Consider the following 17654-nt stretch of genomic DNA (forward strand, 5'->3'; position numbering starts at 1 on the left):
TCAAATTACAGCTGGGTTTTATATTAGAAAGACTGATATAATATCAGTTTGCAAAAAGTGCTTTAAGAAAACATAACGGGGCGGGGGGAGGGACAGCATTAGGAGATATACCTAATGCTAAATGACGAGTTAATGGGTGCAGCACACCAACATGGCACATGGATATATATGTAACAAACCCACACATTGTGCACATGTACCCTAAAACTTAAAGTATAATAATAATAATAAAAAAATTAAAAAAAAGAAAACATAAAACAGGGTAATACCAAAAGATAAATGTCATTTTAGATATTCCAGAATCAGAATACAAATAAAATGCTGAATACAAGTACAATATTTAATCATTGGCTATTTGAAAGCAGAGCTGTTCTCTCCTCCTTATACGTACAAAGCAATTAAAGATTTTAGTCCATTAAAAATTGGTGTATTTTAATAGATTATATATTATTTAATAGATTATATAATATAATTATTTAATTATTTAATAGATTATGTAATATCCTTTGCAAAGCAGTGCATTAGGTTTGCCCAAGAACACAAAGCTGTAGACTTTGTGAATTTAAAGCTGGAGAGCCTGAATAAAGATTCTAAGTCTATCTGAGAAACCACTGTACCTAGGAGGTAAAATATCTCTGACGTACCATTTTATTTCACCAACTTACGAGAAAACACTTTTATGAAGATATTAAGCATTACTATGCAATTAAGATTGGTTGTGAAACCAGCTTTAATCAGCTTTTCCTAGCCTTATTCCCTGTTTGTGATAAAGTTCAAAAACACTAAGTCTAGAGTATTAAATTTTAATACTGGAATGCAGTCTACAATAATATGTGAGCAGCACTGCAAACTTAACAAAGAAAAATCAGACAAATAAGCAAACATTACGTAAAACTCTTCTAATGAAAAACATATATTGATTCCTTAAATGTAGAGTTATTTACTTTAGTCTTTACTTTTTATGTCTTCTTATAATAACTTTTGCTCAAATTAATTTTTTTTTTAGAAATTCTATATAGTGATTAACAGAAACAGAAATAACCACATTCTTGGGCAAAATTTAAGGGTATAGAAAACCTTAGTGATTTCAAAATTTGACTTTGAGTTTTACCTGAATTTATCTTCAAGGGTATATACAATGCGCTAACATGTTGATATACCATCTGCTAAATAAGTACCACCTTATGACAAAGTAGAAGAACATGTAAAAATTATCAAAGTAAGAAAGTCCTTGATTTAGATGAACATCAGTGAGAATTAAATAATCCCTTCCACATTCTCACCAAATTCAAGAAAATGAAACCATCATTCATACAATGCCAAGAGAGCAGAGACTAGTCCAAAAGTTGAGACTATGAATCCTTGGTACATCACAAATTCAAATCCTGAGCAGACACAACCCTGTTTAGTTTATGAGACCTGACAATACCCCTGCTTGAGGTGATAAGGCTGCAGGCTTTGTATACACTGAGCCACTGGCAGCAGAATAAACACTGACAACTTGACAGTCCGTCAACTGAAAAACTATTCACTCCTTTTGAGACATGGAGAAACTGGGAGTGGAACCTTCATTTTGGACATACATCTAGTAAATCTATACTGCAACTGTTTGTGTGGTGTTATTTCCCTTTGATACGTATCTTTGAAAGCATTATTATATGTGTTAATACCTATGCAAAGGAACTGCCCCATTTATAAAATGAGCCGGCAAGCTACGACTTAATCCATAATACTTTTAAAATTACTTGAGTGTTAGATCTTGAGCTTTTAAAAAATTAGTAATTAAATTGCAGCTTATTAGAAAAATAATTGAGTTATAAAAATGAAAATTTCAAAATTAAGAATGCTTAAATTTGTAAAACAATGCAAAAAAATTTTCAAGTGTCAAAGGTATACAAGGTATCATGGAGTAAATATTTATACTGCCTTTCACAATACCTCTATAGTGTCAGCTCACAGGAACATTTCAATACAGTTTGGGAGTTGGGGCACAGGAACATAAAAAATGAAATAATTACAGGAGTTATTACTTAAGGACAAAGTAGATGTATCTGATGTGTATGATTCACTGTCATTTTAATAGCAGAGATTTAACAATTACAAACTCTGAATTCAGAGCAAGTTGAAACAACTATATTAACCTCAGAACTCCGTTAAATGACACTGGGTTTAGAAGGCTAAATGAAGCTCTCCTCTGCCACCCTCAAAAACATCCCTTGAGTACCTAGAACCTGCCCAGCCTTAGGATAATGAATTCAGTTCTCTCTCTCCCCAAACATAATTTCTGGCTCTGAAGCTCCCTCACTTAATCCATACTAATACATAAGCTCTTCAGATGTGCTGAAGACACACTAACCTCTTGAGCCATACTTTGTCTCTGTTATAGAGACTCTTCCATTCTTCATTGCCATTCATGTTCAGTTTAGATTTTATGCTTTGTCACTTCAACCATTGCCTTGCGAATGTTCTTAACCATACTGCCTTGTTGTACTGCTAGCAAACACAAAGCAACACAACACAAAACAAAAATAATCCGATGAAGCTTCAAGCCTACATTAATTTAAATTTATTCAGTCTGCTCAATGCTGCTGGACAAACATCCACAACTGTGTAGATTAGTACTACAGTGATTTCTTGATCTCTAGCCTCATGTGAGCCAATAGCCCCACCTGGCATTTCTTCAATATTCCCTAGTCACCTCTCCTGTTTGCCACAGCAGCTATTTCGAAACTTCTCCACTGTCGTTAAACCTCCAGTCTCATTATTGCCAATGCCTTCTGCTACATTTTCCCAGTTAGAAGGATAATCTTGCCTCCTATTTCTCCAAGCAAAGACTATTCCTTAATAATTTTCTTAACTTCCTAACATCAAACATAAAGACTTGCTTGCAAACACAGCATTATTTTCTTACCCCTACCGCTCATCACCCTGGAAAATGATGTTCCCTGGTGCCTATGGTTAAGTACTCCATCTAATTTTTGATCCAATCCTCTCTTTTCCCCTACTGTAACTCTATCAATGATCACCTTTCTTTCTTATATCTTCATTTTCTTCTTCACTACTGGCTTGGTCTGTGAGCATTCAAATATACTCAAATCTCTTACATTGTAAAAAATCTCACCCAACAACTTCACAGTCATTTAATTACTACCCAAACATACTCACTTTTTTTTTTTTTTTTACTTTTCTACTGTTGCTATTTAAACATATGGCATTACCCCTCTACTGAAATTTCAGTTATTAATGAAAATTAACCACAACTTCTTGTGATGTACTAGACATGGTTCTGGATGCTTTGCCTTACTAACTCATTTAAGTTAGGCCAGCATACCTTAATATCAAAATCCAACAGAAAGGACAGCTTTAGGCAGCCTCAGTCATAAGTATCAATATAAAACCCTTATGCAAGGTGGTAGCAAATCAAATAATTTTATGTAAACATAAGCATAATTATAATTTTACATATGCATAAACAATTTTATATAAAATTATGCATATCCCAGGAACATATGGAGTTTCCTTAATCTGATCTAAGTTAATTATAAATATATAGTAGTATAGTGGTATAGTGTTGAATGTTTTTTCTCCGAGATTGATAACGATCCAAAAATGCCTACTACTGTTATTTCCATTCAACATCATCCCTAGAAGGTGTAAAATAACAAAAGAAGAGACAAAAACTCTTATTAATTGCAAATGACAAGACAATTTGCAGAAAATTCACGAGAATCTACAGTTAAATTATTAGAATTAAAAGTCTGAGCAAGAGTGCTGGATATAAAATCAATATAAAATACCAATATTATTTGTATATACAGCAGCAAACAAAAAATGACATTTAGAAGATACCATATTATATTTATAGACTATAATACCACTCAGCAATATAAATTAAAAGACAAACAAGCGAAATTGTTGACACATGAAAAAAAGAATGTACCTTAAATGTTGAGAGAAAAAAGACACAAATGTGTAAATACTACATTATTTATATAAACTTTCAGACCAAGCAAACTGTCTGTGCTTCTAAGAATAAAAACAGGAATAATGGCACTTTCTGAGTGACAGAAACATTCTATAACTTGACCTGGTTAGTGGTTAAATTGGTGAATGCGATTACTCTAAGTCATTGTGCACTTAAATTATATCTCAATAAAATAAATGAAGAGTATTGAAGAGTAAAATTTTACCTTTTTCTTACCCCGTATGTAAAAAAAAAAAAAAAAAACTTTTAGATAGATAAAAGACCTTAATTTGGAAGGCAGAACTATAAAACCCTTGGAACATAATTGAGTATAATATCTTCATGACTCTGGGGGATAGGGAGTAATTTCTTAGATAATACTGAACAGCAATAATAAGGATGAAAATTCATAGTTCTTCTAAATTGAAAGATACTATAAATGGCATTGAAATAAAATTCACAGAGAGGAAAACAAAACTGGCAAAAATTAAACGATAAAACAGTAAAATTCAGAATATATACATAACTTCTAAAATCAATTATAAAAAGCAAAAGACACCCTCCTCCAAAAAAACACAGTAATGAGCAATTAACTCAGAAACACCTGAAGAGCCTAAATATGTAGGAAAAGATGGAGACTGTTTCATAATCAGGGAAATGTAAATTGAAATCATGAGGATATATCATTATATACACCCAATAAGTTAATACAATTTTAAGTCTTACAAATTCAAGACTTGATTAGAATGTGGGGCAATGCCTGCACTGCTGGTGGTATGTAAATTAGTAAATTATTATGAAAATGGGTTTGATGTTATCTGGTAAAGCTCAGGATATGGTTTCTTATATTGCAGCAGTTCTACTTCTGGATACAAAACCTACAGAAATACACCTACAAGCATGAAAGTATCCAAGACGTATATCCAAGAATTTTTGCAACAGCAGCTTATAGCAGTCTAAAAATGGAAACAAACTGTGGTGGTGTGGGACAAATCCATACAATAGAAAACAATACAGCAATATAAATGAATAAACTGCCACTCCATGTAACAACAAGGATCAATAACATAAACACACTGTTGAATACAAGAAGCAAGAAGAAAAGGATATACGCATTCTTGAGACCATTCATAAGTTGAAACATTGACAAAACAATTATATAAGGATGTAAACACAGGTGATAAAAACATATTTTAAATGCAAATAAATTAGCATCATAAAAATCAGCCTAAATATTACACTATTGACAAGGATGGTCTGACTGTAATCAGAGAGAAGCATATGGGAGTGTTGAGAATCCTAGATATTTTCTATTTCTTGACCACAGTAGTGGTTCTTTCCTTTAAAATAATTCACTAAACTTTGTGTTTTATGCAGTTTTCTGTATGTTTCATATTATTCACTATAAAACAAAAATTTTAAATGCATCAAGATAGTTTCATCCACGTTAGCATGAATTTATTGAGAAATTTGTATTGCTAATAACTCCTCACTTCATTTTGTCTAGGTTGTTTTGCATCTTACATCTCAGCACTAAAAATACCTACTGAAGAACTTCTTACTCTCAATGTCGTCAACTTTAGACAGTTAGAAATTTACAGTTACCAGCTCTGCATACACACTCAATTATGTTAGGCTTTTCCCTACCAAATATATGTAGATAGATAGATAGATAGATAGATAGATAGATAGATAGATAGATAGATAGATAGCAAATCCAAATCATATATATGTGTGTGTATATATATATGATTTGATATATTTACATGATACATATATGATTTATTTCCCTACTAAATATATATATATGTGTGTGTGTATATATAAAATTTATTTAGCAAATATATATATAGCAAATCCAAATCATAGAAACTTCATTTATATAAGGGCATTTGTATTTCTCCTTGAGAAAGTTATTGTCCCAGTATTTCATGAAACATCATTATTGGCACTCAGCTTCTTCTTACATGTGATCAGTAGTATACAACAAGAGTTCATTTTCTGCAAACTACTTTCTACATATTACATGACACATACAGCAGGTAAAATACTGTAATGTCACATCTTGTGGTAGACTTTCTGTCTTCCTACACGAAATTTATCCAAGCTCTTATTCTGATTTTGTACATGTTACAAGTTAAAAACCAAGCAGCTACAAAGTGTATAAATATTAAATTTACTATTTTATAAAAACTATTATTATAATAAATGAAAGATGATGCTATTTCCCTAGGCAAGATTCAGATTACTTTTTTTCCTTTACATTATTCTAAGTCAGAAATAGAATTTCTTGCTTAATACTTCTGGTAAATATTTAAAGTCATTTCAATGCCTAATTTCCCTCCACCCCCTGCTTTCTCTTTCAAACTACGATACTGACTTTAATGGGTACTGTGATCATACCGCATGGAAAACAATCAAGCAAAACCATAGTATAGGAAAAAGCGTATTAATCGGTTTGTCTTGTCTTACTTTGCGAACACCTCTGCCAAGCTCTTCTCCATAGTTGGTTCCAAGGATTTCAAAGTGGACGTTGGGATTGCCTCCATTTTCTCCAAATTCTAGCTCTCCAGTCAACCCACTAACTCCACCCTAAAGGAGAGAACAGATACTGATGTAAAATTTGAGAAGTAAAAAAATAAATAAATAAACATAAAAGGAACTTCTAAGAACTCTACTTCTATCTATAAAATAATATTTAAAGTAAGCAATTTTTAACAGACTACTTTTTAAAATAGGTACACAGCATAAACAGGAGTACAGTTGAACCTAACTTTGGAAATTCCTTAATCCAACCTCACCTATTTTTCATAAAAACAGAAATTTAGACCCCAAAAGTCAAGTGACTGCTCAAAATGAAACCATGTTAGAGCTCAGACTAAGTTCCAGGCTCAAGTTTTTGCCACCATACCTTGTGACTTGAATGGATCCATTAGTTAGAAAACAAGATGCTTCTGGAGTGCATAAAATCTATTTAAGATAGATTTCAACAATCTTCTTTGTTCTAGCACAATTCCATTCAATTTTGATCTAAAATTATACGTGGGGATCTTAAAATCCATGGTTTCTAGATTATTAGAGGCTGATTTTTTTTTTGCCCCTTCTTTAAATATATTTTCCAAATCAAAAATAAAAGAAAGTTAAATTAGGCTTGAAATCTGTTTTTGCTCTTAACGGGTAGTGCTGGCTGTTGAGATTCACTGGGAATTCCAAGCTTCATCTTTCATTCAACATGACAGATGTTCATTTATCCCACAGATGGCAATGTAGGTCATACTTCTTTCTTTCTTGTTTATCATTCTTTTCTCAGTTTAGTTCATCAGCCTTCATATTATTTAGGATTTTACAAATGAAAATCACACTCCGAGTCACTTCAATGCTAAAATATGTCTAACTTAAAATTTTGGCCTGGTAATGACATTTATTTAGAAAACAAATGATATCAGTTTTGTAAATTGTTTTAATTATCACCTCTAAGATGTTGATATTTAAATATATCTCACTTGACATAACCTGCAACTCCGTTTCCAGTCTTTTCTGGCTGGTATTAATATTATGCTATTTGCTTTTCCTTCTACTTCATCTGTGCCTTGTAGCCCAATCACCTGACGCGAAGTTCATGATGAGTTCAATAAACTATTTTTGATTGATGTTTTCCTACCTGAATCACTAATTTTAATATTTAATCCATTCTATTTTTATAACAGTAATAATCAACAAAATTAATTCTTTACTATTATTCCCTAATCAGCCAGTTTCTATTATCTAGTTTTATTAATAAAAATCCTAGTGGATTTTCATATATCATTTAGCAGTCAAGAACATAGGTCACACTTCCTGGGTTTCACCAATGGCTTCAGAATCTACTAGCTGTGTAAACCAGGCTAAGCCATTTCATTTATGCCTCAAACACTAGATCTGTTAAATGGGAAAATAATAGTGCCTATCCCAGAAGATTATTCTGATTCTTATAATACATGTACAGAATATTGAAAAGTTCTTGACATTGACATGTGGTAAGAGCTTAAATACTATTATTATTATCATCCTTACTTCCACTGTTACTTCTTTATTTTTGAAGGATTTTTAGTTCTCTTAGAAATAGTTGGGAAAATCTTGTTTTGTTAATTAAAATTCAGTGGGTTTGCCAAAAATTATTATATGCTTAAATATTTAGATGGCTTTGGAAAATATTTTTGCAAACGTCAACTCAGTTGCATTTCATTGATTAGTACTTGGGGAGAAAAAAGTTAAGCAGCTGGTCTAGGATGTATTCACTCCTTTCACTGGTGTGTGTATAGGGCAGCAACTAAGGGTGAAGGTTGGTCTAATTTCCCTGCCAGTTGGAACTCCAGGTAAACAGACTGGTAATATTTACTAGGTGGGAGATTCCTTATCTATACAAAGCCCTTAGAGGGATATCCCAGGCTAAAGAAATACTGTAGTAAATAAATCCAGGATCTATGGATTAATGGTTTGTAGCTCCTCAGAAAATGTCCTGAAGCTTTACATTTTCTCGGGTAAAAATGGAAATGTTTCATAATGTAAATCCTCCCTGTGGTGAGAAGTAAACCTATGAAAGCTTCCTTGGAGACAGAATCAGCATTTCCAGTGTGGGAAGAAAGAAACTGGGGAGCCATGTAGAATGTCTCCTCCTTTTTTTCCTTTGTGCCTTTTGCTTGCCTGTATTTTTGATAAGGGCAATATATCTGATTCTTGACAATCTATTCCAGTCTGTGCTCACTATTAATATCTCAAAACATCCAATTATATTTTAAAGACTGAAGTAACTGCAGTGCATCTTATTATCATTAGTATCTCCAAATGACAAATACTGTAGGAATTTGATAGACAAATATAATTTATATTACTACAAATAAGTTCAAAAACTTGTATTCAGAATATTTTTATAAAAGTTTTTCTTGTCCATAATCACACATCTACCTGATTAATATCTTCTAATTATATCGGAATCTTAAATTTATGTTTTAGTAGCTTATTTCTAGGAAAAAGATATCATGTATCAATATAATTGCTACATAAAACTACTATATCCCTAAAACGTTTACACATTTGAGCACTAGACTAATCTGGTGTTGTGTTATTATTCTCAATCAATACCCACATGGTCACTCCAGGTCATGCCTTCATCCTTTACTTTATCTTCCACTGAATGACTTAGTTTACTTGAACAAGGTACAGAAAACAATAAATTGGGAGACTTGCATTTAGTTTGCTGCAGCATTTACTTACCTTGCTCAACTTTTTGACTTTGTAATTTATTTTCCTTATGCTATATTTCTAATGAGCTGTTGGCATGTAAAATCAGGGAAACCTTCCCTCATGAAGATGTCAGGGATGATTGAGAGGTCAGTATTTCAAGCAAATAAACCCTTTAACTAAAACCTATTGTTATATCACCCAGACTTAACCTCCCTGTTTTTTGATTGCCTTAGAAAATACCAGCGCTTTAAAGCTTTTTTCCATCTATCCTCAAATTAACCTTTAAAACAGAGCCTTGACGAAAATGTGTGCTGGCCAAGGGGTAATGAATGGTCATTATTTTTGTGCATGCATGGTTGTATTTTTTATCTCTTGGTGATGCAGCAGATTTTCAACAATATAAGCTAATGGGACATAAAGATAATTTCTAAATGTCCTTTAAATTGGTAGTAAAAATTGCTGCCAGAGTAAACCTTTTTAAAAATATGAAATAAAATTTGTTTTAATTTCATCCATCCACTTGATATAGAAATACCAGTGGACATCAAATATAGAGAGCAAAGAGTAGAAAAATTAAAAGAGGAGAATCAGAGGTTGAGAATAATTTACCACTGGACAATGAGTTTCTAAAAGGCAAAATGTATTATTCACCTATGGCTAGGAAATTTGGGGAAAAAGTAAAAAAAAAAATTAGTGAGACTTTGTCATTCTGTTTATGATGAAGAATCTTTTCCTACGCTTGAAATGGCAAAGGAACTTAAGATTTTGGAGGATCATGTGGGACATCAAATATTTATCATATTTGCCTAATTTCCTGATACATATTTCTAGGTTCCTTGTAACCTGCAGACGTGTGTGGTAACCATGGGTAATCTGTTAATATAAGCATGGGCCCAGCAAGACAGTGAATACTCTGGGAGGTGCCAGACTCAGCAGGGAGCCCTGATGCCTTCATGTTTCATCAGCATCAGGTTCAGAGAGAAAAACCCCTAACCAGAAAAATACCACATTTTCTACCCAACAAATAAATATTTTTATGGGTAAATAGAAACTAAGATACAAGATGCAAAAAAAAAAAAAAGAAGACGACAAATACAAAGAATCTAGTTTGTGTGAAATATCTAGGAAAATTTGAGTTGCCATGTAACATTATGTGTGTGTATATATACATATATTTGCATATATACATATACACTCAAATAGTCATTCATAATAGAGACTCACAGCCAGCTGAGAAGTAAACAGGAAGTTATAAGCATTGTGATCATGCTGTCTCCATCTTAGGGGCCCCTTAGGCCCTAAGTCAACCGGTTAACTGAGGAGCCCAAACTGAAACCTTCATCTTGTGTCTCATATTTTTTCCTTTGGACTATGTAAACTGTGTGTTCGGTATAACATATTATATCATACAGAATTGCTCAGAAGGGCATGTTGAACTGAATTAAATTAAATCTATTCCAGTTTACCTACTTTATGATTAAAATGACCTGAAGCTGGAGTGTGTCTTGGTGAATCGACAAGAGGCCTATTCCAAGAGCATGGATGGCAGTTTTTAAATCCCCTATGGCAAAAAGTTTATTTGCACACATTTTTTGCAAAAAGGCTACCTTATATTTCAAGACAATACTGTTTGTGGTAAGCCAGATTATGTTTTCCTAAATTCTCTCTCTTTCCTTCGGATTTGTAAATTCTAAGTGATACATAGTGCTTTACACAAAAAGTAATGTCTCCATTTCTGTAAGTATGCAGACTTTTTAAAAGCCCACAAAACCAAACATGACAACTTATTAGAGTTCATTTTGTCCCAACCATTAACCTGGGAATCATTATTTTAATCTTTGTCTTCCTTACACACTTATTAAATCACCAAATCTTATTTCAATCCTGTAAATATCCTCAAGGATATCTACTTCTATCCATCCCATGGCCCACACCCTAACCGGGTCCTCTCTAAGTAAGAGGATTAGCCTCTTAATTGGTGTTCTGTCATGCAGTCTGGTTCAATGGCAGTTGCAGAATTCTCTACTTGGCAAGCATGGGATAATCTGATTTTATCACCACCCTGTTTAAAATACTTCAGTGTCGGCTGGGTGTGGTGGCTCACACCTGTAATTCCAGCACTTTGGAAGGCCAAGACAGATGGATCACCTGAGGTCAGGAGTTCAAGACCACTCTGCCCAACATGGTGAAACCCTGTCTCTACTAAAAATACAAAAATTAGCCGGGTGTGGTGGTGCGTGCCTGTAATCTCAGCTACTCAGGAGGCTGAAGCAGGAGAATCACTTGAACCCAGGAGGCAGAGGTTGCAGTGAGCTCAGATCACACCACTGTACTCCAGCCTGGATGACACAGCGAGACTCCATCTCAAAAAAAAAAAAAAAAAATCCTTCAGTGTCACGTTATTCCTTGAATAAAATTTGGAAATTTCAACATCATTTATCAAACCCTTGGTGGCCTTTCCCCCTTTTAGCTAATTAGAAGCCATGTCTCTATTCTGGCTGCCTTGGGCTTATTTCAGATGCTTCAATGTGTTAAGCTCTCTTTCCTACAAGCCTGGAAACATTCTATTTCATTTGCATGAAACATTCTTCCTTCCCCTTTCCTGGAATACTCTTCATTTTCCTTTCTTGGCTAATGCATACTCAGCCTAAACGTTTCCACTTATCTGTCACTCTCAGGCCTAAGTAGGCCCTCCAATGACGTATTTCTAGAACACTTGGTATTTCCCCTTTTGTAGAACAAATCATGCTTGTAATTATTTTTGATATTTCTATTTTCCTTCCCTATTCTCTGATCTTGTGGTACAACATATGGTAGTATTCAATAAATATTTGTTGAATGAATAAATAAGAAATGGTATAATTTCAATATTTTTATCATTTCAAAAAATACTTTTTGAGATATCAACATATATCAAGATAACTCTATCAGATATCATATTGATATATGTTGGGCTCAACATATATCAATATGAGAAAATGTACTGGTACTTAAATATTTGACATATTGCATAAACTGATGTTTTCTATTTTCCCACATTCCATATTAAAAATAATTACAAAAATTTTAACAGAAATTGGTCAATTAAGACAATGCAAAAGAATTTGATTCAATGATCTATTAAATTTTAGTTCACTTACTAATATAGAATACATAGAAAATGGCCAGTGATTTTATGTGCAATCACATAATTTTGAATCTAAGATTTTTCTTAGCTTTTAAAAAAATTAAATAAAAGAGGTAAAGGTGTTCTTTCTAAAATTCAGGTCTGATTTTTTTTCCAAAAATTATTTAGTGTCTTATATTTACCCACAAAATAATTTCTTTCCTAAATCACTTTCCAGTCTAAACAATTTTATGTGTTCTCTGCACTCTGGTAAATTAATCAACTTTTGTCATTGGACAAATGATTTATTCTAATAGATATGTCAGCTACAGCACTCTACCACCTGAAATATCCTCCTCCCATAGCTTTATATATCCTAAGCCTGCTAGTTTTCAAATTTCCATTAAGATGCTATCAGTTCCATGCAAATATTTCTAATCTATTTTCTAAGTTGGGTTCTCAAGGAAATAGGTCTGAGATGGAGATGTGCTTGTATGCAGGAGGTTTATTTGAAGTGCTACTGAGAGCGCACTTGTAATGGAGTGAGGGAAGAGGGACTGGACAGAGGAAGAGATGAAAGTGTGATGCAAATACAATACCAGTTTAGGTCATCCAATGAACCAGTCTGTAGATAACCCTTCATATTTGTCCCCTGAAGAAAGGAACTTAGACAGATCTAGTTTTGCAATGACTGTTCATTGGATTCATGCTGCCCCTAGAAAGAGGGTGGAACAATTCCTGTCCATGGCAATTCCTGAACAGAGGCTCAGATGTCTCTCTTGGCTGTGAAGCAAGTATCTCAGTATGTACCACAGCACATTACACTCTTCTCTAAGATTCTACAGTATCCTATATTTACCACATTTGGATCTTTTTGTTGTTTCTGGCCTTAGAGTGTAGCTCTTTGTATAGTTAGTCAATGTTCACTACTGGCCTCTAAATTTCTTTTTTTTTTTTTTTGGTAGGGGGTAATTCCATAAGTGAGTTTGCACAGTACATTCTACAATATAGAAATTTGAAAAATACCTGTTAAAAGAGTGATTAATACATGAATGAAGTGTCCTGTTGGAAATTGTTTCAGTACTAAAAATATTAACACTAAGAAAAAAATGAAAAATGATTTCTATTTAAATATAGTACACTTCTGTTAATAAAAACAGGCTACTCGTGTTGCAGTGACATGGCACTATTCCAAGAAGGTAGATCTGCACTGGGCAAATTGATTTATAAATATCCCAGGGCAGTGGTTTTCAAATTGTAGGTCTAAGAACTGATTGTGGTAGGAGTCTGTGGAAATCCCCTCCTACTTTTTTCCAGAGCAGCTCAAATTTATTGATTGTATTTATATAGTTAAAAAGTTTGAAAGCTGGCTCTAGGTTACATAACACTAACAAATTAAATTATACTACATGAAAACTCTTTCCCAATATATAAATATAGTTTTCATGAGAAGCTACAACAATGTAGCTTGTCATAAAAAAGTAAAGACTGAAAAACAAGCCATATTAAAACTTAAATATGGTTTATATAATATTAATTGAGGGTGTTTATTCCCATGATTTCTTGGTGTGCATGTTTAGCCAAGTGACTTTGACAGAAGTGAATAAAAATGATTGCCATGAACAAGAAAAATGGTAAATGGTAAAGTACACAGACACCAAATTAGAAACCAAAAAACCTGGTATTGAAAACTAATTAGCTATGCAACACTTAGTACATCATTTAATTTTTCTGAAGTTTGGTTCTCTATATCTAAAAATGAAGTAAAAAGGTTAGATTAACTTTATTGTGACTTGCTACTCCATAACTGTACAAGTTACTGATAAAAACATAAAAGAACTTTAAGTACATAATATAATAAAACAAAAATAGAAGAATACTTTCTTTACAAAATTTTTTAAAATCCTCTTTTCAGATAATGCTCCTGGTATGTTTAAGAGTATACTTGTTGCGTGCTGCTTTTTAAGTCTATGCCAATACATAAAGTATTAGAATTGGAGTGATTAATTTTATTTGACAATGATATCAATGGGTATTTGAAAAATACAAGAGAACCAGTAATTAAGTTTGGAAAGTTGATCAAGTCAGCCAAAAAAATATGAAACATCAATTATCTTCCTTTAATACCTACAATAACTAGTTTGAACATCTAATGGAACATATCTCATTTATGATAGCATGCAGACACACACACGCATGCATACACACACATCCTATAAAAGTTTAGAAACAAATACAATGAAAATATGTGTGAAGAACACTGTAAATCTTTAATCAGGGTTACAAAAAGCTAACTACATGGATAGATGCCATGTTATAGATAGAAAGACTCAGTATTTTTAAAACTATAATTCCTTCAAAAATATCATACAACATCCATGTAAATAACAATGGCACGGGGCTGCTGATAATATTTGGCAGGAATCAACAGGCAAGCATCAACTGCTAATTTTTTAAAAAAGAATGAAAATGAGGAGGCACTTAATCTACCAATGCATATAATAAATTGTAAAGCTTGGGTACACAAGAGTACCTGAGAAACAGCAACCTTTCTCATTACTAGACATTTATACTACTATGTCAATGACATTATTTTTAATTCTTTTGTTTCATTCCCCATAAGAAGAATAGAAATTAATTTAGCGATAGAAACTTGTTCTCTTCTTGCTTGTACTTTGTGCAGCAGCACACAGATTTTTAATGTGTATGTAGCATGCCCTTAATATAGGCATTTTGTATTTATTTGAATGTAATTAAAAATTTCATCACTAGAATACTCCCATCGTAATAAAGAGCCTGACCTCATTTGTGTTGCTGGCTGCTGACTTCTTTTTAAGCCTTACCCTCCCTTTCTTTGGCCCCACGTCTGTACAGTCTGATTAAGAAAGGCCATCCTACATCTACTTATTTGACACCTGTGGGAAACTTGAGCTTCTCAAATCTCCAGCCCGCATGAGTGGGAACCTTTTCCCAGCCCTAACCCCTAGTCACCAAAAAGGCCCAGGCCACTCCCTCTGTTTTGTCCAAACCAGCCTGAATCTGTGTGGGGCCATTCTGCTCTTCCTGGGAGTCTCTATGTGAGTAATGAGCTTTCTTTCTCACTTGATGTGTGGAGTATCACCAGCATTGACATCTAAATAGGTGACCAAAAACACTCATATGATGCAAAAAGTAATACAATTTTTTTTTTAAAAAATCCATTTTTAAACTCAGTTTGAAATGTGAGAAAAAAATATAAAATTGAACATTTGTAATCATGCATATTATTCAAACTGAGTTTCTTGACACAAAGAATGGATATATTTCTTTAAAATGTGACACTGGGGCAGACGCTGACAGGGACAAATGTACACATAGTCCCACAAAATAAAATTTCATAATTATTGTATTAAATAATTGTTTTGGTTAATTTTCTAACAGCAATATCTTATATATTGAATTTCTACATGAAAAATACTGACATATTATGGTGTCTCCTTTTCCTTCCTCCTGATCTTCTCACTAAAGTGTTTTCTAAGCAACCTCCTAAACTATTATTTTGTCTTTGTATGAAAGCTTCAGGAGAATAAATATATTCAGGTTCCTGCATCCTAGCCAAACCATGAATTAATAAATTGGCAGGATTAGAATCATGTTCAACAACCTCCCTTGGATTTATACCTGCCAGCTCTCTACATAGATATGGCTAGAAGATTTTGGCAACACCTTGAGGCTAGATTAGACTTATTCATTTTTCAGTTGAAAAGTCTTTCTCTGCCAATATATTCAATACATTTAATTCTCAAGTACTTTTGCTGAAAACAGCCAAAATTCTTGTTAAAATTATCTTTGGCAAAGAAGACACAGCATTACTATGGTTTGAAATCCCCACCAAAACTCAGCTTGAAATGCAATTGCCATTGTAATGGTATTAAGAAGTAGAAACTTTAAGAGATGATTAGATCATGAGAGTTTTGCCTTCATGAACGGATTAATGCTGTTATTGCATTAATAACAATAATGGGTTAATTGTCACAGGAGTTTGGTCCCCTTTTGGTCTCTGTCTCATGCGTTTGCTTGCCATGTGGTGTCCTTTCACCTAGGATAACCCTTATCAGATGCCAGCTCCAAGCCCTTGGACTTCCCAGTTCCACAACTGTGTGCCACATAAATTTCTGTTCTTAATAAATTACCAAGTCCATGGTATTCTAGCAGCAGAAAACAAATCAAGAGAGAAAACTGGTACCAATGAGTGGAGCTGTTGCTATAATAAATACCTGAATATGTGGAAGTGACTTTGGAACTGCATAAAGTTAGAGGCTTGAAGAATTTGAAGGATCAGACTAGCAAAAAAACTGTACTGCTGTGAATAGAGCTTTCAGGGCAATTCTAGTGAGGACTTGAAAGAGGAGAGCTGTAAAGTCTGAATCTTCTTAAGAGTTTATTTAATTTGTTTTGACCAGGATACTCATAAAAATATGGAGAGAAAAGGACATTCTGGTGAGGTCTCAGACAGAAATGAGGAATAGGGTATTGGAAACTGGATTGAAAGCCATCCTTGCTGTAAAGTAACAAACACCCTGGTTGAATTGTGGCCATATTCTAGGACTTTGTAGAATTCAGAACTTAGGGGCAATGAACTAGAATATCTGGTTGAAGAAATTTCTAAACAGCAGAGCATTCAGGCTTCTGCCTGGCTACTTTTACCTATATATAGTAAGATGTGAGAGAAATAAATGACTTAAAGATAGATTTTATATTTAAGAGAGAAGCAGACAAAAAATCTGAAAAACTTACAGGGTGGCTATGTAAAGAGTGAAAACGTATGTTCAGGGACAGGCATGGTGGCTCACACCTGTAATCCCGGCACTTTAGGAGGCTGAGGCAGGCAGATCATGAGGTCAGGAGATAAAGACCAGCCTGGCCAACATGATGAAACTCTGTCTCTACTAAAAATACAAAAAATTAGCCAGGTGTGATGGCACATGGCTCTAGTCCCAGTTACTCAGGAGGCTCTAGTCCCAGCTACTCAGGAGGTTCAAGAATCGCTTGAACCCGGGAGGTGGAGGCTGTAGTGAGCTGAGATTGCACCACTGCACTCCAGCCCGTGCGAGCTGTCAAAAAAAAAAAATTATATATATATATATATATATAAATATTCAGGAGAGAATACCAAGGGTGCAGTCAAGTACTATTTGCTAAAGATATTAATATGGCTACAAAGGAACGATGTGCTATTTATCAGGACAATAGGAGAAATATTTAAAAGGAATTTCAAAAGTCTTTGAAGCTGCTGCTGCCCTCACAGGCTCTAGGAAGGCAAAATGATTTCAGGGGATATGCCTAAGGCACTCATCATCGGCTCCCTGTCCAGGTCCACCT

The 17654-nt window shown here is 33.7% G+C and overlaps 1 protein-coding gene across 1 annotated transcript in view; it reads right to left on the reverse strand.

Annotated features, from left to right (window-relative positions):
- The window catches only part of GRID2 (glutamate ionotropic receptor delta type subunit 2), a 1490978-nt gene that overhangs the window by 544014 nt on the left and 929310 nt on the right, over positions 1-17654 (reverse strand). The window contains exon 8 of the mRNA XM_032139113.2: positions 6437-6556. Within this exon, the coding sequence (XP_031995004.1) occupies positions 6437-6556 (120 nt within the window). The remainder of the gene's footprint in view (positions 1-6436; positions 6557-17654) is intronic.

The sequence above is a fragment of the Hylobates moloch genome, unplaced genomic scaffold (assembly GCF_009828535.3).
Source record: "Hylobates moloch isolate HMO894 unplaced genomic scaffold, HMol_V3 SCAFFOLD_2, whole genome shotgun sequence".
Taxonomy (NCBI): domain Eukaryota; kingdom Metazoa; phylum Chordata; class Mammalia; order Primates; family Hylobatidae; genus Hylobates; species Hylobates moloch.